Source organism: Prionailurus bengalensis, chromosome C2 (assembly GCF_016509475.1).
Source record: "Prionailurus bengalensis isolate Pbe53 chromosome C2, Fcat_Pben_1.1_paternal_pri, whole genome shotgun sequence".
NCBI lineage: Eukaryota > Metazoa > Chordata > Mammalia > Carnivora > Felidae > Prionailurus > Prionailurus bengalensis.
Window position 1 is genome coordinate 128,731,544 of NC_057350.1, and position 23,337 is coordinate 128,754,880.

General features: G+C 46.4%; 1 protein-coding gene across 2 annotated transcripts in view; it reads right to left on the reverse strand.

Moving 5' to 3' along the window:
- The window catches only part of EPHB1 (EPH receptor B1), a 430,256-nt gene that overhangs the window by 91,667 nt on the left and 315,252 nt on the right, over nt 1–23,337 (reverse strand). For both annotated transcript variants that reach the window (XM_043595343.1, XM_043595344.1), the window contains exon 6: nt 6,464–6,588. In XM_043595343.1, coding sequence (XP_043451278.1) covers nt 6,464–6,588 — 125 coding nt within the window. The remainder of the gene's footprint in view (nt 1–6,463; nt 6,589–23,337) is intronic.

The window sequence follows — 23,337 nt, forward strand, 5'->3', positions numbered from 1 at the left end:
AAGCAATTCCAGTCTCTCACAACCCCCAAATTACCACCTTGCTGTCCCTTCAGGGGCCACACTCCCAGACCCAGGGCCTTTGCTTGGGCTGTTTTCCCGGTCTGAAATGCCTCTCTCTAGTGCTCCTCTGCACCCTGCATGTTCCTTGTGTATCTCTAAAGCCCCCTCTTCCAGGAAGGCTTCCCATGGACTCTGTTCATTGCTGTCTTTCATCTTTACACCCTCCCCTCAGTGCCCTCATATACACCAGCCTGGCCTCTGATCATTTTCATGTGTGCATTATGAAGACTGTGGGTTATCTCCAAGTATACAGGAACAAATGTTTCAACTCTGGGACTGCCCCTGTCTGTACCATCAGTCTCAGAGCAAAATGGGGACATCAGTGAAAATGAAGAGCTTAGGTCATTGAGAGGGAAGCTCCCAAGTCCCTGTGCGATCTGGGGTTCTGTGATGAATTCTAGGCACAATGGTTTGAGGGGCATGGTAACAAATGAGGGGAAAGCTGACGGCAAGAGATGTGTAAGCCACAGCCTCAGACAAGCAACAGAAGTTTGGGGAGTTGAGCCAGGAGAAAAGAATACAGTGCAATGATTTAAAAAAATTGCCATTGTTTTAAAATATGCAAACATCTACTTTGCAAAGGCAGAGGTGACCTGATGTGCATTCACTCAATCATTTGGCCCAGCAGCCACATTTATGGCATGCTACCATGTGCTGGGTACTACCTACACATGGTTTCAGGGGCCAAGTCATGGCCCCTCTCCTTGGGGATGCAAAATCTTGTGGGGTGGACCAGAAAATACCCAGATGCTGACAGCAGTGCTGACTGAGTGACCTGGCAGAAGGCAGCTTAGGGGGCTGGGGGATGGGGGGGGGGGCGGGAAGAGCAGAGGGTCACCCAACTCAGGCTGCTAAGGAGACTGGGAGGGTGACGTTAGTTGAGTCATCAAAGGCGGAAGAAATTAGCCACATGGACAAATACAGAGAGTGAGAACTGAATAGAACACGTGAAAGCAAGGCCTAAAGAGATGAGAAGCCTGCAAGCAAGTGGGCCCATCTAGACTGTGGTGACACATGTGGTGGTGACAAATGCTTGGAAGTAGTTTTAACAGACCACAGGCTAGAGGTCAGCTTGAATAGACGGTTGAAGGTTACACACTCATCCTCATGGAGGGGATATCCATTGACCTCTGGGAGGGACTGCTTGGAAGGAACTGCCCATCCATCGGTTTGATCTATTAAAAAAAAAAAAAAAAAGGAGGATGCCCCCACCCCACCACCAATCAGGGATCCAGCAGAAAAAAGGCTGTCTACTATAGGAGGGATATTAGCTAGAACGTTGGTCATTACTGTCCTAACACACTGAAGATCTAAGACCTAAACCTATATAAATCACCTAATCACCTTGCAAATTAGGACAAAATCCCATTGCTACAAAATCCGGGTAGCTGTCTGGATTTTCTGGTTTCACTGGTATCTGTGGAATTAGGCACTGCTTGAAAGAAGTGAAACATCCACTGGGCAGCTCTTTTACTGACAACTGTCTTTTGGCGTATTAGTATTTGGATTGTGAAGACAAAACATTAACCCCTTATCACTTTATAGCCCACACATTCAAGAAGTTTCGTGATTAAAATGAGTATTAATCCTTGTTCTCTTCAAACCCATTAATCAACTGCAGGCAAATGGGTGAGAGCAAAGAGCACGTGGCTTTTTTGTTTGTTTGTTTGCTTCATGATTGATTCTATAAGCATGTGAGAGGTATAGATCATCGCTATGGAGGGCAGAGACCATGGCTCCCATCCCCAACCTGTGGCCCAGGGCTGGCACCAAACTGCTCAACGGTTCAGTGCTAAATGAATGAATAAACACCACACTTCAGACCAGTTATTTGAACCAATCGATCGAGCACAAGATATTGCCAACGCCTGAAAGAGTTTCTAGGAGAAAATGATCCTAAAATTTGAAGGGTAGAAATTCCCAAGGCCTAAACCAGTCCATTCTGGCCCAGACAGTTATGAAGAGCAAGAAAGCATCTAAACGCTTAATCATGAAGACAGCTGAGAGCAGATGTAGATGCCCCTCCCATGGTTTGCCTACAAGCGCTGACACCAGGAGTGAAAAGTGCTACAAGACAGTAAACAAGAGAGGATGATAAATGGAAGCATATGAAAATGGGAAGGAGATGAACATGGAGAGGCTCTGGGAGTGTCATCAGCTCGATGGCATCTGAGCTCTCTATTAATGAGCTGTTGGAGGAGGCGAAAGCCTCATTGATTCTATTTATAGAGCTGAAATTGAAAGGTGTTCCAAGCATAAATTGAGAGGGCGATGTGAAGTAGGAGACCCAGGGTGGGTTTTCAGGGGTTGGAAAACTATGGCCCATGACTAGCTACCTGTTTTTGTAAATAAAGCTTTATTGGAACTCAACCATGCCCACCTTCTGATATATTGCCTATGGCTGTTTTTCTTCTACAAAGGCAAGTTGAGTAGTTGGGACAGAGACTATATGGCCACAAACTTAAAATATTTCCTATTTGGTCCATTATGGAAAAAACTCTGCTGACTCCTGGCTTAGAAGAAGTGGCACAGAACGGAGGAATGGGGATTTATTTCTTTGGGGTGAATCCAGGATATCTACTGGGCTGAGTTTTATTGTGTTTGCATCTCTAAAGACCAGGATTCGCCAGCCTCATGGAGCAGGTAGGCAGATCATTCTGCTTACAAGAATTTGGATTTAAAATTAAGATACAATCTTTTATTTCACAGGCCACATTAAATTTGAGATCCTCGGCATCAGCATGATTCCTATCTAGTTCCTTACTGAGCTCGGAAATTTTCGCCATTGAAATATAACAAAAATGTCCATAGTTTTGATTCTCTATAGTCATGGGTAAGTCATTTAACCTTTCTGTGACTTAGTTCCATCACCTATAAATTGGTTATACCTGGCTCTCAAGTATCTTTCTTTTTATTTCTTTTCAAGATCAGAGCTAATGTATTTGTGAATATCTGGCACATAATAGATACTCAGTGTATGATGATTTATTACCACTGTGGTTATTTCAAAATACCCTCACAGGGTAATGTATTTTTCTTTATTTGTATTAGAAATGGTCCAGGCAATGTAACAGATCTTACAGTCAAGCACTTTATAAGTGAAGGAGAGTTCTGTAGTAACATACCGTATGGTAACCAATGCTTTGGCAAAGAATCTTCTGTGTTTCCGAGGAAAGCATTCTATCCTCTGGAGTGAGGACAATAATATGCTTCACTGAGGTGTGGAAGCTGCCTCGGGCATTGGGCTGCTGTGCATGTGTGTCTGTTAATAATTAGTATAAATTACGGAGAAGTAGGGACGTGGTCTGAAATGGGAGAATAAGCTTCCTTCATAGCATCAAAAGTTGAAGTTCATTACAGTATTTCAAAGGACAAGGCTTTCACGTAAAGGGAAAAGTAGCAGAAGGGGTCGGGTGTGAGCTGGAAAATGAGGAGCCAAGGGACACAGGCAGGAGCCTGTTACAAAGCCCACCCCTATGATGGCGTGAGTGCCTTTGGCAGGGCAGATGAGGTGGAAGGCAGGCGGTTCGCATGTACGTAGCTGATCTCCAGCACTGCCTTGTGTGACAAGCTCACTTCCTGGCTGTGTGCTTTTGGGTAAGTTTTATTTTGTTTTGAACTACTTTGTGCACTGGCTTCTTTACCCATAGCAATGATACTAATATTTACCACACTGGGTAGTGAGGAGAAAAGTAGATAATGCTTATAAAGCTCTTGGCACCCAAGAGGGGCAGACTAGGGAGAAATTACTATTATTTTTCTGAGGTGAGCTTATAAGGCTCAAGTTCAAGTGTGTGTGGGAAGGGGCACTGTTAGAATCTTTCTGGTGATTCTGACATTGCATCATATGCTGGCCACACATGATAACTCTATCAAACTCTTAGGTCAATTTTGATGATGAAATGAGACTGTGTGGACAATTGGTCCAGGCAGATTGGTCCAAAACATTGTGGAAACCCAACATTTACTTTATTAACTGATAAAAAATATCTAGCAAACAAGGGCTCCCAATTCAAAGCTGATTGGATATAATGGTTGCTTATGAATCCAGATGGTTTAAATTACCCCCAATTCACAGAATTATCTGAATCAACTGTCTACAAAACCCAATATTCTCTAAATGGAATAGAACATTACCTAATCCTCACCTTGCTTGCAACTTCGGCCGCAAGGGCGGAAGGGTGTACATCCTCACAGACTAGATTGGTGATCCATCTAGCCCTCCACTTACAGGGACACAAACTGCTACTATTTTACAAATGTGAAAACTGTGACCCAGAGTGGTTAAATAATTTGGCCATGGCTGCACAGCTGGTTAGTTATGGAGGGCACTGGAGACTAGAGCCCTCCTTCCCCAGGCAGTCACGTACCACTGTTCAATACTGCCTCCGTCCTGGAGGGCTGTGAGTCTCCATCTCTGATCCTCTCTCCACTGACCTACTGGATAGTTCTTCCAGGCTCAGGGCTTTCATACATTTACATACTGACAGCTTCCAGATGGACTTCTCCAACCTGGCCTCTCTCCTGAGCTCCAGGCAGGGACATCTAGCTGCCTGAACTACTGGCTATCTCAGAAGTGTTTTAGACATCGAGCTGAACTTCTGTCCCTTCCCTTACCACAAATATGCTCTCTCACAACAAGCACTCTTCTTTTTTTTCTTTTTTTTAACGTTTATTTATTTTTGAGAGAAAGAGACAGAGCATGAGGGGGAGAGGGACCGAGAGAGAGGGAGACACAGAATTGGAAGCAGGCTCCAGGCTCTGAGCTGTCAGCACAGAGCCCGATGTGGGGCTCGAACTCACAAACCATGAGATCATGACCTGAGCTGAAGTCGGACATTTAATCGACTGAGCCACCCAGGAGCCCCAACAAGCACCCTTCTAAGTCAATGGTGGCTACCTCCTTCTATCGGGCCAGGCCTAAACCCTCCCACATCTGAAGCCCAAACTGTTAGAAATCCCATTGCTCTGCCTTTAGTTTATATATCTGGAATCTACCCTGCTTCGCCAGCCATCTCCTTCCATCCTAATCAAGCCACCATCATCCTTGGTTGTAATCTAGCAGGCCTGTTTTTAATGGGACAGCTGAATGGGCCTCTTAAAATGTAAGTCAGATTTTGTCTCTTCTCTGCTTCTAACCCTGCTATATGAATCCTCATCTCACTCAGTGGTTAAGCTAAAGTTCTAAGGTCCAGCCTGATCACCTCCCCTGGTTACCTCTCTCACCTGTCTACTACTTTCCCACTGCTCATACCACTCTAGTCATGCCGGTCTTCTTCCTGTTCCTAGAATCACCAATCATGACCCTGGCTCAGGGGCTTTGCACAGGTGGTTGTCTCTCTCTCCCCCACTTCACAACAACCTCACCTCTTTCAAGTCTTTACTTAGAAGCTACCTACTCCAAGAGGCCTCCCTTTACCCTCCTATGTAATTCTGTAACCTGTTCCTCCCCTAAACCTGACCCCCGATTCCATTTACCATGCTCTGCTCTATTTTCCATGGCATCATTCATTTTCTAACTACTATATGATCTCCTTATTTATTATGTTCCTTTTTTGTCTCCTTCTGTTGGAAAGTGAGCCCTGTGAGGGCAGGCATCTTTGTTTGGATCATGCATATACCCTGGAATAGTACTTGCCAAATAGCAGGCACTTAATCAGTACTTGCTGAACCAATTAATGAATGGAGTGTCTTTACAAACGATGTGCTGGGTCAGTATTTTCCTGGGATTTTGCAAATGCTGCAGTTTAACAGGGTGGGAAGGAGGTACTGCCTCCCCTACAGAGACCAAGGGGATGAACTCCACAAGGCACCACTTCCCTACTTGGCAGTGTGTGCCCTGCTGCAAGCCTCAGGAGCAGCTGCTAAAGAGAAGTCAGTGGGCAGCACAAACACTTCTTTTAATTTCTGTCTCATCCTTCAAAATTTCCACTTACATGTCCTCAATCTCTATGAATATACTAGTGCAGTAGTACATGCATATGACCTATAAATACACAAACATATATTGGAAGAACATGATCAAAAACTTTAGAGAACACGGCTCTACAAAACCACAAAATCTTTGGGAAGTTCAGGGGACACCTGGAACTTTGCAGCATCTATGTTAATAGAGCGAACATATGACTGGGAAAAATGGGATTGGTTCTGCCCATACCGGCCCACTGAACTGTTCAGACAGCAGGGTGTAGGCTGGAAGATTCTCTCCTGAGTTGACACAGGAAGAGTCTGGACTTTGGAGACTTTTGCCAACGAAGACCCGATGAACTCTCCCAAGGAGCCTCTGGCCTCCATCAGCAGATTTTTCCCTCCCTCCGGATTTCCTCCAGTCCTCAGATGGCCACCATCCCCCGGACAGTGGCTGGCCCTGGGTATTGAAAGACTGAGGATGGAGCTGGCTCACCTTCTCATAGTACCGGATCTCATAGTCCAGGATGATGCCATTGGGCTGCTCCGGCTGTGGCCATGACAAGGTGATGCTCCTCATGGTGGCACTGACTTGGTGCATGATGGGAACAGTGGAAGGGGCTGTAGAGAGAGGAAGAAACAGGGCAGATGAACAGACCCTCGAGTATATGATATGCATCATCTTTCAGAGATAAATGAAGAGAGAAGTGTCTCTGGGTTTGAATCTACCCTTTCTTTCTTACCAGCTGAGCTGATCTGCAGAACTTCCCGTGGTTTTGCATAGTGAGTAGATTATGGATGAGAAAGGAGAGAAAAGGTGACAATTTAGGATAGGAGGACATGTGTAAGGGCAGGGCTAGAATGGACACGGTGTTTCCTGGGCAGGGAGGAGAAAGGCTTGACCAAAAAAGAGATGGTTGGTTGAATCACATGAAAGCAGTGTGGCTTTCAGCTCAGCTGAGGAAGCCGAGCCATCCAGGGAGGGTATGACAACCAGAGCAAGTCTAGGCTTCAGGCAGTGGCACAAGAAGAACAGTGGGACAGGAGGCACAATGGGATGTTTTTGAGCAGAAGGTTTTGAAGGAATCTCAGTCTTGCATTAATGGGGTGAGCTCCTATAAAGAAGAGAATGTGGAGGCAAGGAATGATAATGAGAAACTAGAACTGGTCAGTGCAGAATTACTGCCATAGAAAGGAATGTTCTAGAAAGAGCAAACTCTTCAGAAAGAGCTCTGAAACTGCATGTAAGACTTTGCTGCACTTCAAAAGGAAGAGAGGAGGCAATGCTCAAAAAGACATGAGCACAGACTACCAACAGAGTTCATTCAGACTTCTGTCAGAGTCTTCCAGATAAGGACATTTGCGATAAAGAGTTCACAAATATAAATGAAGAAATGATACACAAACCAAACATTTGGAAACAGGATAATAATTCCAAAATCTGTGAAGTGATTCCAAAATTTCTGTTAGGAAATAATATTATTTATTTTCCAATTCAACATTTTTTGCGCGGTGTAAGTAAAATGAAAACAGTCTGGAAATAATAAATGAGGGCTGTCTTTCTAGGGGAAGAGGCGGGTAATGGATGAGGCTTCAGTCTGCGCTCTGCTCAGGGGCTGTTCTGTTTAGTCCTGGCACTTCTCTAGTGATGAAGGTTGTTTCCTCATGCGAACTCCACTTTACAAGGGTTTCTCTGGGGGACTGTGGCGGACTGACATTTACTATCCTCACTTTAAGTTAACAGATTCCCCTCCAGAGCATGGCTGCCGGTCTGGGGTGGGGGATAGGGTTGCTCTCCACTCACTGGGCTCTCAGTGAGTTCTCAGTGAGCTGGCCCCCAGGCCAGGGGAGGGGCTGCTGAGCACTTGTGAAGATGCCCATACTCAAGGGAGCCATCGGAGAGCCATCGGAGAGCACAGTGTGAGACGTGGTGTTAGGAGGACTTAGAATCAGAGAGTCCACCCAGGACCCTGCACGGTTCCCACTACAGACCTCAGGGTGACCCTGCAAACGTGCCTCTCAGAGCTTCCACCCCCTGGGAACACAGCTGACTCTTGGCCCTGGCTGCTGTACCCTGAAACCACCACCACATCCATGCGGGGCCCCATTTATCAGAGGCTGCTTCCAGCCAATGACTGAGAGCAGCAAGGATGCCTCAAAACAAAAGAAAACAAAACAAAACAAAACAAAACAAAACAAAACAAAAGAAAACAAAACAAAACACCATTCCTGACTCTTCTGCTGGGCAGCTTTCACTCAAAGACTCCCTACTGGACTCACCAACGGTTCTTTGTACAGTGTGATGGTCTGAGAGTCTTCTCACCTAATCCTCCTTCCTGCCCTCTCTCCTTCACTGTGATCTGATGGTTCCGCCAGCCCCCTCTGGCCTCCTCTCCCACCTGCCCATCAATATCTGGCACCTCCAATCCCATCTTGGCATCGGCCTCGTGGAGGACCTGATTTAAGGCAATTCTGAATCCCCCTATCAAGTACTCTCTGCTGGGCCCTGCTGCGTCCCCAGGGACTGGCTGCTCACTGCCTCTAGGGGCTGCGGCTTCATCCTTGGGTGTCTCTCACCAATGTGCATGTCTTCCTATCCCTACCTGAAATTCGGTGTCTTCTCACCAGTCCCAGTTCCACTGACTAAGGTAACAGAAAATGTTCTCTCTTCCACAGAATGGCTCATCAAGTAACTAAAGAAGCTAGTTAGGTCTCCCCTGAGTTCTTCCTGCTGAAAACAACGGCCAGATACTATGAACGTTTCTCCCATGACACGCTGCCCCCTGAGGTGGCTCTTTTCCAAATGGGGCTCATGGTATCTAAATCTTTCTGTAGGCATATGGCCCAGGGGTAAACCCAATTCTCCCACTGCTCTTTACTCAGCAAAGATTAGGGTGAAACTACTATCTCCCATGATCCGGGTACCAGACATCAATGAAGGTGACCATTTAGCCTTTTTTTTTTTGGATCAAAAACCTGTTCCTGTCATTTGATTTGACATTACTGTCAAACAGAACCTTTAGGTTTTCTCATGGTGTGTGCCTCAACTTTTGTTTATAGTTTGCTTGTGGGTTTGACTACAAGGGTTTACACATACGCTTTTACCTTTATGGTGTAACATTTGGCCTATTCATCTAGGAAGCCGAAATAATTTGTGATCCCAATTCAACCATCAAATGTGCCTTCTCTTCCTCCTAACTTAGCATCACGGCTCAGGTCCATTAATGAACGAATTAAACAAATGTTCACCGGGCATTTGCCATGTGCCAGTCACCACTCTAGGTTCCAGAGATTCCATAGTGAGTGAAATATAATCTCCTGTCCTCACGGAGTTTCTTTTCTAGCGGAGGGGGTCAAAGGCCAGATGTGATCAATCACAAGGTATGTTAAAATATTAAGTACAACAGGAACAAATGGAGCAGGGGGGAAGGGACACAGAATGTCCAAGTGTAGGAGGCTCGCCGGGAGAAGGCTGCTGTTCCAAATCACAGGGTCAGCAAGGCCTTGCTTGAGAAGTAGATGCAGCCACATGGGGGTGGAGGAGGGGAGGGAGGCACGTAACACCTGGGAAAAGAGCAATTGAGAAGGAAAGGCCAAGGCAATGGTTCTAAACTGGGAGCAGACTCTTCCAGGGGAATAGCAAAGAGCCAGAGGGACTAGAGAAGAGATGAGGCCACAGACGATGGCTTCTCCCCTGGGTGAGAAGGAGAGCCATGGGAGGGTGGCGAACAGAGGAGTGACGTAATCTGACTCGTATGTTAACAGCATCACCCTCTCCTGTGCTGCAAATAGAATTCAGGGGCCACGTAAAAGCTGAAAGCTCCATCTTAACACTATTGTCAGAGTCCAGCTGCAAGACTGTGGTTACTTGGACCGGGTTTGGAGCAGTGGAGGTGGTGAGAATGGGGGTGGTCAGATTCTGAATAGATTTAGAACATCTCAATGGATGTGGGATGTGGAAGAAACAGAACAGCCAAGATGACTCCAAGGTTTTTGGCCTAAGTGACTGGAAGAGTGGGGCTGCCATCAACTGAGATGTGGCAAGACATCAGCAGAAGCGGTCGGAGTAGGCAAATGCATGTGTAAGAGGTCCAGACTGGAGACACCAGTTTAGATCCATCAGTTTGTGAGAGATACCGAAAGCAGCAGAACTGACAGAGATCATCGTGAGAATGAGGAGAAAAGAATATATCATCTAAGATTCAGGAGAGGAGGAGAAACAGCCAAGAGACTTGAGAAGGAAAGGCCAATGAGCTAGAAGGAAGCAGGGGAGTGTGATTACCTAGAAGTCAAGTGACAGTGAGTGTCTCCAGGAGGAAAGAATGTGTGAAATGCTGCTGCTAAGTCACGTAAAAGGAAACCAGGAACTGAGCACAGAGTCAGCAACAGGCTGGATGGTTAAGTGGGGATGGCTCATGGCCCTCATTCCCGACCTCGAGTGCACTGTCTAGAGTCCTGGAGAGGAGGAAGGTGGGGCAGTTCCTGGAGTCAGAGCAGAGCACAGGGTTGGTGGAGGGGGGTGGGGGGAGGGATGGATCCTGGTGGGCCCACCAACACAGGCACCCCAGGGAAGCCTCCTTCCCCCACCCCACCACACTCACTGTGCAGCTCCAGCTGCCCTTTCAGGCTCGCATGGAAACATGACTTCTATGTTGCCAACCCTGTCAGTGCCATATAGGTTTTTAGGATCCTCCTCTGTCTCAAGAGCTAATGCAACATGGATTAAAAATTGGAAAGATTAACTTTAACAGTCTGATGATTTTGATGGGCTTGGTTCTTTTCTCTGCCTCTAATCCCTGGAAAACCATCATTCAAGACTCAACATATTTGCCAAACATTGTGCTGGGCCCTTGCTCGAATCACTGGGGACAAAAGGATGTGTAATAAAAAAGTCACAGCCCTGCCCTGAAGATCCTTGGCATGTAGCTGGGATTAGGTGGTAAAGAAGCAATCACAGGGCAGGGTGATCCAGAAGCAATCCAGAGCCACAGATGGCAAGGACCTCCCAGCTGCCAATCAGCACACGGATGGATCCGGGAGAAGCTGCCAGAGGGTAAGGGTCACCACTGCCAACATTGCTCAGATTTATGGTGATGACAGATGTTCACAGGCCCCCTTACAGGCTGTTTATCCTCACACAGGTCACTCTAAATGCCTTACGTTTTAATTGAGATGGGATTTAGCACATGGGAGAGAGGAACAGAGTATTAGTCTTCCTCCCTGAAAATCCAAGACAGCTTACGTTTGGTGCTCTGACACTGGTGATCACCTACCGTGACAAACTATTTTTTCCTTCCCCAACTGCAAATGCCACCTCTAAATCTGGTGTTTTTACATGCTATAAAAACTTCCAACAAGACAGAAAATGAAAATGAGCGCAGGTATCCCCTCAAACACCACCTAGCAAAACTAAGTCAGATTGAAGAGAGGTGGGAAGATTAATTCAAAGAAGCAGCCCCTCTGAGCCCCAAATATGCTGGTTTCAACAGTAAGTCCTGGCCAGTTGTCTCTTCTCCATAAACCTATGTCCTCAGATGAAGGAAGTTTCACTGAATGCTTAAAAAGGTCTCTCCCTCACAAGAACCCTTTTGACTAAATTAAACACTCTGTGGAGAGAAGAAAATGAAAATAAAGAGTTCACCATATTATTAAAATTTAGCAAAGAAATAAATATGGACCTTTCTTTAGAAAAAGTACAAATAAAGAGTTACCCTAGGGGCTATTTGGAAAAAAGGTACTAAAGGCTCAAGACGGATGTGTTTGTCCTAAAGAGGAAATCCTCAAAAGCCCCAAATACAATCAAAACTGCTCTGCACTCCTTCTAAGCAAAATAAAGAGGCTGGACCCGACAAGAATTAGGGATACAAAGAAAAGAATGGAGAGGCAAGGCAAAGTGTCCTGTCAAACACTGAGTAAAATCAGCTGGGTTCAAAAACAACCAGAACCAGAATGAGGAGTGTCTGATGAGAGAGGCTAATGCCAACAATAAGAGGCCCTTTAAATGTGTCAGAAGCAGGGGCGCCTCGGTGGCTCAGTCATTTGAATGTCTGACTTCGGTTCAGGTCGTGATCTCACGGTGCATGGGTTCGAGTCCTATGTCAGGCTCTGGGCTGACAGCTCAGAGCCTGGGGCCTGCCTTGGATTCTGTGTCTCCCTCTGCCCCTCCCCTGCTCATGCTCTGTCTCTCAAAAATAAACAAACATTTAAAAACAAATAGATGTATCAGAAGCAGAGAGAGACTTAACTTCCATTGGTCAAGGGGCTCAGGGATGGAGAAAATGCAAAGGCAGGCTGAGTCAGTGAGTCACTGCCTCTTTTTCGCCAAGGAAGACTTTGGGGAGATCATACTCCCAAATTGCTTTTGAAGCAGGCAGATCCAAGATAGTATATCACATACGGCAGAGAAAGTGTACAGAATGTTCTCGCCTGAGCTGACAAATGAGATGTGGATAAATTGCCAGAACAGGATGGTCCCAGCTGCAAGTTATGAAAGAACATACAGGTGACACCAGACAAACATGGAACTGGACCCAAACTGGTCACAGGTCACCACCTATGGCCTCACGGCTGGGCCTGGCCAGCTATCACCCAGCCCTCCATTTGTAAGAAAGACTCCAAAGGGGATCACAGAGCTTGTGGTCTGGGAGGGTGGCATGAATCTATGCCAGGAGTTAACCCCAAATCCGGGACCTTGAATCTTGATGTATGGAAGCCTTGCTGTCATATCTCAGGTTCACCTGGATCATACCTTTTATGTTTACAACATTCTTTGACTGTTTAATGTAGTTATGGACTCAGTCATATTCCAAGTTTTCCCCTTATTCATTTTGTTATCCTTATTTGATAAGGGCATCCCCACCCCCTCCAACAATTAAGCACCTCAAACCCCAAGATGTGAGAATGAGTTGATGCTTTTTTTTCCTAGGACAATTACTAAGTTCTAATGCATGATCTTTGTTTATTAAAAATTGCCTCCTAATGTCTTAATTGATTTTTGTGTCAAAATAATTCTTTCAACAGTTTTTAAATTTTTTTTAACATTTTATTTTTGAGAGAGAGAGAGAGAGAAAGACCGAGTGTGAGTGGGGGAGGGTCAGAGAGAGAGGGATACACAGAATTTGAAGCAAGCTCCAGACTCTGAGCTGTCAGCAACAGAGCCCAATGCAGGGCTTGAACCCACCAACTGTGAGATCATGACTTGAGCTGAAGCTGGATGCCCAACCAACTGAGCCACCCAGGAGCCCCTTTTTCAACAGTTTTAACCCTAATCCATTTGGGGAAATAGTAAATGATATAACAGTTTACTGTGTTAAGACACCAAAAGTACTTAAAGTGGTTTTAAATAAAAACAATAGTAACACACACATACTGTTAACAATTAAGTTGATCTATTGTAGTAAAATGCCTGAAGAGTTTATAAAAATATGGAACTTGGATTTCAAAGTTTGGCAGATTTCATATAAAGCAGTGTTGCTTCTGCAGGTAGAAATTGTGCCAGGGACAGTCTTGTTCTGAGGCCACCTCTGACCCACCTTGGGAGCTGGGGTGCAGGTCACAGCTGAGTCCCCTTTGCCTTGGCTCAGGTGACAGCCCTCATAAATCTCCTGGAAGATAAATGACCTCTCCACTTAGGGGGGATTTTCATATCTGAACTTGCCAAGGAGGCCCACAGAAAGAGGAGCCCATCTGCAGACTTCCTCATGATAACTCATGCTGGGTAGGTTGGGGGAACACTCCCTGGCCCTGCCATGTGGTTTGCAACAGAGGGAAGGTCCTTCCAGTGACCCCTCAGAGAGATGCAGCTGCCCCAGCCCGAACGGTGCACCTCTGAGCTTAGTAACCTCTTCTACCTTCCCAGGCATTGCTTTTTGTAGGACAGATGTCCTTAGTTGATGGACATTTGGGTTGTTTACACATTACGGCTGTTGCAAATAATGCTGCTAAGAACATTCACATACAAGTTTCTGTGTGGACCTACGTTTGCATTTTTCTTGGGTATATATCTAATTGATATATTGGATATATCCTGGATATATATGGTAACCTGGATAACATGGTAATGTTAACCTCTTCTATTCTTCCTGCAAGAGCATTTCCCAGCCAAATCATCCTTGGACTAACCACCTGCAATCTGTAGACCACAGACCCCGGCTATGAGGAAGACAAGGCAGGGTAAGGAATAGTCAGGATCCTGGGCCCCAGCCTAGGGCAGTAGGAATTGGCAAACATAGAGAAGAACTATAGGGCCTGGAGGTGCTGTAGAGACATGTGGGTTCCCATTCTGCCATCTGCTTACAGTGCAATCTTGGACTAAGGTTACTTAACTTCTTGGGGCCTGAAATTCATCAACTGTAAAACAGGAGTATTAATTCTTATGTTATGGATCTTTCATATGTCCTGAGGATATACCCTGAACGGACCATATCTCCCTCCACTTAGAACTAGTCTGCCAGGCCAGGGGTCTTAGCAACCACCTCATAGTCTCCTTCTGGGTCCACTACTCTTGACATACGCAGGTCAATGCCTGGGCATAGTTCTGGAAGTAAATGTGAAAAGCACAATCCAGTGACAGTGTGAGTATTTATTTGATAAATATCTTTGAGGGGATACATAAACATGTCTACCCAGTCAGGATAGAAATGATGGAGAAGAATAGCTTGGATAAGGGGAAGGTTAATGGCAGGGTTCCCCAGAGGTTGGTATGATAAGCATCCCAGAAGACAGATGGTTTCCTGTGACATCTCAAGATGACCAAAAGTTTTTCTTGTAAGTAATCTAGGATGTAAACAATAAAGTGCCTTGTCCTTGAGGACAAATAGACCTTTGGCTCAGAGGAGAGGATGAGCCAAGGCCCACTTATCTTATAGTATGACTCAGGCCCAGGGGTCACAGATACTTCCTTGGCTCTGTCCTTGTCTTCCTCCTGGTCTTGTCACCTGTATCTCCTTACACCTGATATCCAGTCCCACCTCTCTTGTACACTTTTGGGCCTCTTCACTTCAAACTACACTGCAGCCAGATTAATCTTTCCAAAGTTTGATTCACCCAGGTTCCTCTGATGCTCAAACACCGTCAATGGTTCCCATTGGAAAAGGTCCCAGTGCCCCCTCTTAACAGTAAACAACATGGCAGCCAATGGCCGGTCCAGGCTGCCTCCCAACTGGTCCATAGAGGACCCCACTGATTTCCTCTAACTACTCCACACACCATGTCCCAGTAGAACCCAGCTTTGGGGATCTCTGGCATGTCTTTTTGTTATCCAGTAGACTTCAGAAGCACAGATCACACAACACACTGCCCTGCCTTAAGCCCCACCTGACCATGCCTACCAGAGCACCCCATCTCCCCCTCCCCCCAACTCAAAGACCTTATTTTAGTAACTCTCATTGGGCTGTAATCGCTACCTTGGGACAGATCTAACTTTCCAAGTGCTCATCTCTGTTCTCCATCACTGGAATAAACTCTTTAGAGTAGAAGTCATGTTTTTAGCTTCTTCCTACTGTGTTAGCACATAATAGATGTCCCATAAGGGTTTGCTTTTACTGGAGTGATTTCAGTCTCTTCTCTAAAGACACTGGAAGTAAAAGGGTCAGAAAATCATGTACCTGTACCTAACATAGACAGTGGCCCTCCAGGGATAAAGGCTCAGCGGGGAGGGGAGGCAAGGTTGTGAACTGCCTTCTGCGGAGCAGGTGCAGTGCCCCTGGGGAGGAATACGGAGTGGGTCTGAATAGAGCCATCCTGGGAGCTCAGGGGCAGGAGTGCTTTACATAGCACAGAGGCAGAGGCTGGGGCCATCCCCACCTCACTGGGAGGTTTCAGATGAAATGCTACCCTAGCATTAGCAGTTTTCTAATTTTCCTTCTTTTATTAAGAGCTGTGGAATCCTTTCTCCTAACAGAATTTTCCCTGAAGCATTAAAGGAGAAGCAGAACAATTCAGCTGCTCTGGGTGAATCAGAAGCAGGAGTCCCAGAGCCCAGAAGCCAGTCCATTTCCTATCTCCCCAGCCCAGACTCTGAAGGGGTCACAGAGAGATCCAAAAGTGCTGGGCAGCCTCCACAAGTCCCTTTGAGGCCTCAGACTAAATTATGGGTGCTCATAAATGGCGTGGGTGATGAGACTCGGACTGAGGGGCTGGTATGGTAGGTTATCTTGTTCCTTATATGAAACGCATTCTTAGGAAAAAACTAAAATCTAGATTTAAATGTCAGCTAAGGACTTCAGGTCCACCAGTTACTGAAGACAAAGAGAAACAGTTTGCACACAGACGAACTCTGCAAATGAGGAATTGTGTTTCCTCTGACATTTCTATTCTAGGAGATAACTTTGTTGAGAAGGTATTGCTCAGATAACAGGTTCTCCCTCTGATGATGAAAACTCATTTCATTGCACAAATATGCTTGAATTTTACATTAGGAAGCCTGACTCATTAAATATTTTTGGTGCAGTAACACTTCTGGCCAAAGTAGATTAAACAAATAAGCAATTAGTTTGGAGACTGGATATGAATACAAAAGCAGAAATAATTATATTTCTAATTGTTTTCTCCTATTGTGGACATTGGCTTCTTGGCTTTTGCTCTGGGCTTGCCTTGAGCTGACCCTGACGCCCTGTTCCAATCTCCCTCTTTACCTTGGGGTCAACTAAGGACAGAGGACTGCTTTGTGGGGGTGGCATCATTTCGATTCTGTTGTAGAATATTGGCTGAGTCTCTCTGTGGGCTCAGCGAAGCAGGAGTGGGAGAGAAAGTGAGGGCTTCAGGCCTGGGTGGCTGAGTCAGTCCTATATCATATAGGTGCTTCCATCTTGGGTCCATCCATGAAGGGCTTGGTTCCAAGACAAGGGAGGGGGTGTGACAACTGGGGGTTGGAGGCTGGGGGCCGTTCTGGGGATGCAGGGTTATAGCAGAGGCTCTCATTTGTGATATTAGTGCTGATGAAGGGAGGGTTCTTTGTTGGGATCATCCAACTAACCCTGCTAGTTCTCAAACTGTGATCCCAGTTCACCTGGGAGCTGACATGAAATGTAAAATCTTGAGCCCCACTCCAGACTTACTGGATCAGAAATGCTGGGGGTAGGGCTCAACAATCTGTGTTTTAACAAGTCCTCCAGGGGATTCTGAGGCACACTCAAATTTGAAAGCTATTTGTCTAGAAATCTAAAAATCAGAATGTAAAACTTTGAAAGGACATCTGAGGTCACTCAGTTTTCTGCCAATTCTTACAATTTATGGATTTGAACACTGAAGGCTGAAGGGAAAGTGACTTCCCTAAGTCCTCAGCAGGCAAGAGCAGAGTAGGAATGATGGTTCCGGCCATCGCTCCCCTCCCCCTGCATTCAGGCAGCAGGCACTGAGGGTGCCCAGTACGGGGTTGGGGGGGTACAGTTCCTCAGGGATATCAAGGGTCCCCAGCAGGGAGGTGGAATTGTGTGGAGCCCTGTGCCACAGGAAGGAAGCATCACAGCTAGTGGGGTCCTGAGTCCCTCCTAGGTCACCCCACCTGGCTCCTCCTCCCTGCTGGGGTAACCAGAAAGCATACCAGGAAATGGCCCTAAGGATGCAAACCTGAGTGCTATGGCCCTGTGGCAGTGGGAGGCTCTGGAAGGATATGTGAGTGTATGAGGGGCACTTGTCAGGCGGTGCCTGTCCCAGGACAGCGAGGCTGAGGACGGATCCATCAGCTCTGCCTCCTGCAGGTCTGTCATCCTTTCCGGGTGTGGGGCAAGCACCATGGCAGATCCTGTTTATTGAATGTTTGATCACAGAAGGCAGTTCACAGAATCCCCGGCACTGGAGAGGCCACGGGAGAGAGCAAAGGATACACTACAGCAGGTTGTGTGCCTGCTCCCTGGCTGTCACCCACACATCTTCAGCAGGGTGCCCCCCACAGCTGGGAAACCCACCACCATCACCCTAAGACTGACATTGCCACTACTGACACTGGGCTGTGAGCTGTGCCTACAGTCTCTGTGACTGTCCTCCCCGAGCCTGGAGATGGAAGTCTCCTGGCCATGGGGCCCAGACCCCTCATCCTGTGGGCAAGTTTCCTTCCTGCAATGCCCAGCTGTGTGCCCCTCTCTGCATGTCACCATCCCCACAATGGTACAGGTCTCCCTCCCCTAGACTCTGACTACCGGGGACACCTCTGCCTGCAGACCTCTGAAGGGTGGTGGTTTACAGTTTCGTGTCCGGCACACCTCTGGGTTGGGAAGTGGACTGTGTCCTCCTTGTTTCCAGTCACTACTTCTACACCATGGCTCACCATCCTCCACACCCTCTGTTAAAATGTCACTCAGCTGGGCCACCGCGCTCTAAGCTTGGGACCACTGTGTACTCCCTCTCACCACCAGTCCCAACTCACTGAAGACTTGGGCTCCTGTCTTCTCCATCCTGTCTTCAGTGGATAACTTTCATATCCATCAGAATAGTGTACTTTCTGTTCCCTGACCCCCACAACTCTTCCACATCTGACACTTGGATTCGGCCTCACCTGACATCCATATTCAAAGCCACAAATTCAAGTTTTCTTCTTCCTCTGCAATCTCTGATGAGTCCACTGCAACTTTTGTTGGCTCCTCCAGCCCCCTCAGCCTTGACTTCCACCCCATGCATCAGCCCTTTCCCTTACTTGTGTCCCTCATTATCCAGCCCAGTTCCATCTTTGCAAAAACAAAATTGACAATACTCCCTCAACCCTCAGGTGGGAGTTGCCTTTAGCTTTTCTGAGAACACAACCAGCAAAACTCAACCCTACAGAGATCCACAATTAACTTCCTGTAGGGTCAGCCACGCACTGCTGAGAAAGTCACATAACAGGGCAGGTGGGCAGCTTTGTAAACACATGATCACCAGCTTCCAAGGAGCCCTCATGTTTTCTAGAAATGCAGAATTTCTCTGCTCAATCCCATTTCCCCATCTCTGCAATGGCACTACCAAACTTGCCATTCTCAAACCTTTGACCCCAATACTTCTCCATTCACCCTCAGCAACCAAGCTTATCTCCTACATTGTGGAGAAAATATCCAACTGCATAACTAATACCTCGACTTGGGAACCCAAGCTCCACAAATCGCTCATGTGCAGAACTGACCCACCTCCCCTTGCCACCATCCCTGAACACTTCTGGGAGGCCCTGGCAAGTCTCCTATGTATTTGCAAACCATCCACTCAATCTCCTGCTTCTCTGCTCTCCCTGTTACCTGCCTGCGATATGCCCCCTAGGAAAGCTGTTCACTAAGCCACATTTCCAGTCCCCTCCCTGAGGACCTGTGGCCATGTTCAGCACAAACCTTACAACCTCTGAGAGCCCGACCTCCCTGCTGCACTATGATACCTCATCACCTAGCCTCAAGGCTGCCTGTTGTGCTCAAACTTCACCCTGTTCCTCCTGCAAAGCTGCCTTCCTTCCACTCCTTGTCCTGGGCCCTCACTCTCTTCCAGGACATCAGACAAACCAACAGACACCACGATGTCCTGTCTCCACCCAGCCCTTGCACACCCAGCATCTCACAAGCTTCCTTCCCCACATGCAAACCTGTTCCTGCAAACAAATGCCAGCCCACTGGTTGATGAGGCACCAAAGACCATGAACATTATATAAAGCCAGTCAGGACATTCCAGAACAGAGGACACCATGCTGACGTACAGGGGTTACTGGAGGAGTGAGATCTGGTCATTTCCCTCGGGAGCCATACAGCCTATCAGGAAAAATACAGCCTAAGCACATGAAAAACTTATGTGCATTTAAGAACTCACTGTGTCATCCTTATAACTAGTGCAGTTCAGAGAAGGGCAAACACACATAAAGATTTTCTATGGGGCAGATATGCTCACAGGGGCCCTTGTTCCCTTGAATTGCTCGGGACAGATAAAGTATTTGCTATGTTCAGAAAGAAAGAGAGCGAGGGAGGGAAGGAGTGAAGGAAGGCACGCAGGAAGGGAGGGAGGGAGGAAGAAAAAAAGAAATTTTAAAATCATAGGGCTCAATTCTATCGCTGATGTCCTACAGCTCAGATCCCAGAAGGAAACTGATCCCAAGGCCTGAGGGTTGGCAGAGAGTCTCTCTTGCACTGGAAAATATTTGTGGTCTGGTGATGCCTTTATTTACCCAGAACATTTAATGTGCCTTTTTTCTCCATCTTTCACATCCGCTCCGAGAAGATGTTAATTTTCTGAAATTAAACACTTAGCTTGATTACTGTTTTGTTAATTGCAGCATTCAAAAACCCCTGGTGCTCCTGCCTGTTTAACACGGCTGGTGCTGTGAAAATGATAGGCACGGAGTTGGCATGCCGGTGGACAGACAGCAGCAGCGGAATGCCATCCCAACTAACCCCAGCTTTGCCTGCTCTGGCAGCTGGGTCCTTGCCCGTGAGAGAGGGGCAGCCCAGGTCACAGAAGAGGGTCTTCCACAGAGCCATGTTTTGGGAGGACAGTGCCCCCAGGAAGTTCCAGGTCTCGCCAACATCTGGAAGAATGCAGAGGCATAACTCCCATCACAGCACCTGCCCAAAGATGTTTGAGGAAGGAAAGACCACAGACAGAGTTCAAGCTGCACCATTTGCTAATGTCTGAGATGAGTCTAAGAAAGAATGAGGCATCCATTCATACATTTGCTTGATAATTCATTAATCCATTCAATAAACATTTATTGACTTCTATTATTTCAGGCACCTAGCTAGACACTGGGGAACAATAACCAATAAGATGGATACAGGCATGCTGTACCAAAGATTATAGTTGTGGCTCACAGAGCCAACATGTGCCAGAGAAGTGCAGGGCAGACACATCACAAGGATGCCTCCTCCCAGCCACCTCCTTTGCCAAGGCCACAGGGTGAACAGCAACTATCTCACAATCCAACCAGAAGTTCCCTCTGTGAGATTCCCTCCATAAGGAGAATTATTGCAATCTCATTTGGACTTTGAGCAGGGTAAGGAATTACTACAATCTTAACTGCCAGCAGTATGTCCTATCTTCATTCAACAAGCCACATAGTTGGGAGTGCCTGGCCCAAGGTGGAGTGAAATGAGCACTGGCGCCCCAAGCCCCATAGCGCTCTGGTCATCCCAGCAGGGATGCAAGGTGGGGCATTCTCAGCTGTTAGTAGCATCACCAGGCACCGCTCACAACCCAGAACAGGGAGAATACCCACGCGCAACCACTGCACGGCCCAGCAAGTGATATCTGTCCATGAGAAGTCCAAATTGGTGAGTTAGTGAGCAATACAATAGCCCATCCAACACTGTCACTCTTTAGCAGTAGCTGCTACAGACTGAGATACTCTCTATCGATGGCATGTGGCTGCACCCTAACTTTGGTAAAGTGAGAGTTGGCATCACAGCAAGTTATAGTACCAAGAGCCCAATGGAAGGACCCCTTGTGTTGCTGTTTCCCAGCTAGTCATCTGCTCCCCTGTGACTTTTCTGGGCCTCTGACCTCAGTCTCAGTGAGTGCTGTGGACTAGAACATGAGCTCCACAAGGCACAGATTTTTGCCTGTGTTGTTTGCTCCTGCGTTCCTGGTGCTTAAAGTGGTATATGACCCACAGAAAGCCTCAATAATTTTTGTTGAGAAACTGAATGAATGGGAGCCCCTAGAAGCAGGAACCAATGAATCAGCCTGTAGAAAGCAGTCACAAGGCTGTGTTGAATGAATGAATACACTTCCAAAGTTGAAATGCTTAAACAAATAAATAAAGCAAACTCCTTTGAGTATGGGTGAATCTCACTGTGCTCCTCTAAGTGGATCAGGGCTGCTGGCATCATCTGAACATCATTCCCTTCAGTTTTCCTTCTAGGAGCCACTGAGGAGGAAGATACCTAGCCAGCTGGCTGGCTGTCACCACCCCCAAGGCAAACATTTATGGACTAATTCATATGTAGGGACTAAAGGATCCTGGCAATTACTTACCAAGTTTCCCTGTGCCTAGCACTGTGTGGTCCCTCCCTCAAGGAGCTGGGGTAGGTGAGAAAATCTGATTTTCCACAGAGCTCACCATCTAATGGAGAGCCCCAAGGCTGCGGGGGTGGAAGCCATGACTTTCACCATGAGCAGTACTCCTGCTGACCTACTCTGCGCCACAGACAACACAAAACTGTTTGCAAATGGCCCAGACCTTTCTGAGGCCACTTAAAATTTCCTTTTCCAGATACCATATGTTTTCACTCTTATGTGGATCCTGAGAAACTTAAGAGAAGACCATGGGGGAGGGGAAGGAAAAAAAAAAGTTAGAGAGGGAGAGAGCCAAGCCATAAGAGACTCTTAAAAACTGAGAATAAACTTGACGGTTGATGGGGGGTGGGAGGGAGGGGTGGGTGGGTGATGGGCACTGAGGAGGGCACCTGTCGGGAGGAGCACTGGGTGTTGTATGGAAACCAATTTGACAATAAATTTCATATAAAAAAATTTCCTTCTCAATGTCAAGGCTTAAGAAACAATAAAAACAATCTTTTTAGAATTAACAACAAGAAGAAACCAATGAAATGAGCTATGAAATTGAATGAAGAACAGTGAAAATTTCATTTACTTAAGGGTTTTAAACTTTCTTTATTAATTTCAATGAAAGTTTTCTTTAAAGTCATTCCAGTCTTTTTAAAGTTCTGACTCAATCTTTTCTCTGCTTTGGAGCAAATTTCACCTACTAATTTCCAATGAGACCAGCCCCTAAAAATGAACTGGTTTCAGCATATGGATCTTAACACTCTAAATTTTTACAGGCAGCACTGTAATATTGTTTTAATATTTAATTTTGAGATTTACATAATATCTTTCCTCCAAAGAGCTCGATATATTGCAATATCATAAAATTCCTTTTCATATTCAAAGATTATTCTTTATGCATGCAAATACTATATTTAACCAAGGAATAATGCAAATTAGGTGATGTGTTCAGAGGAATGGGTGGGCTAGGTAATTCTTTTGTAGAAAAAGTAGCATTTCTGAGTGACTTTAATTGTCTAGGAGCTTCAAAAATGCCTTAAAAATGGACAAACTATTGGGGCTTATGACCACTAATAGAAGTAATGCAGTAGCTTTTAAACAAAATTAAGCAATGGGTTGTGTCTGTGGGCACAGTGAATATGTTAATATTCCATATGCAATAGGCATAGTGGGCCATCCACCGACCACGCGTAATATAATGTCAGATATAGATACTGTTGATGCCATCATGAAAGTAAGAGGCCAAGGGCTGCTTCTCCAAATACATGAGAAGGAAGGATAGACAGGCTCCTCAGAGTGGCAGGATCAGCCTGTGCCAGGTATACATATAGGTTCTAGCTCCACTGTCCTTGTCAACTTACCAGAACTTCGCTACTCGCCTTTCTAGTGCCTACTCCTCCCTCAAAGAATGGACAAACCCATACA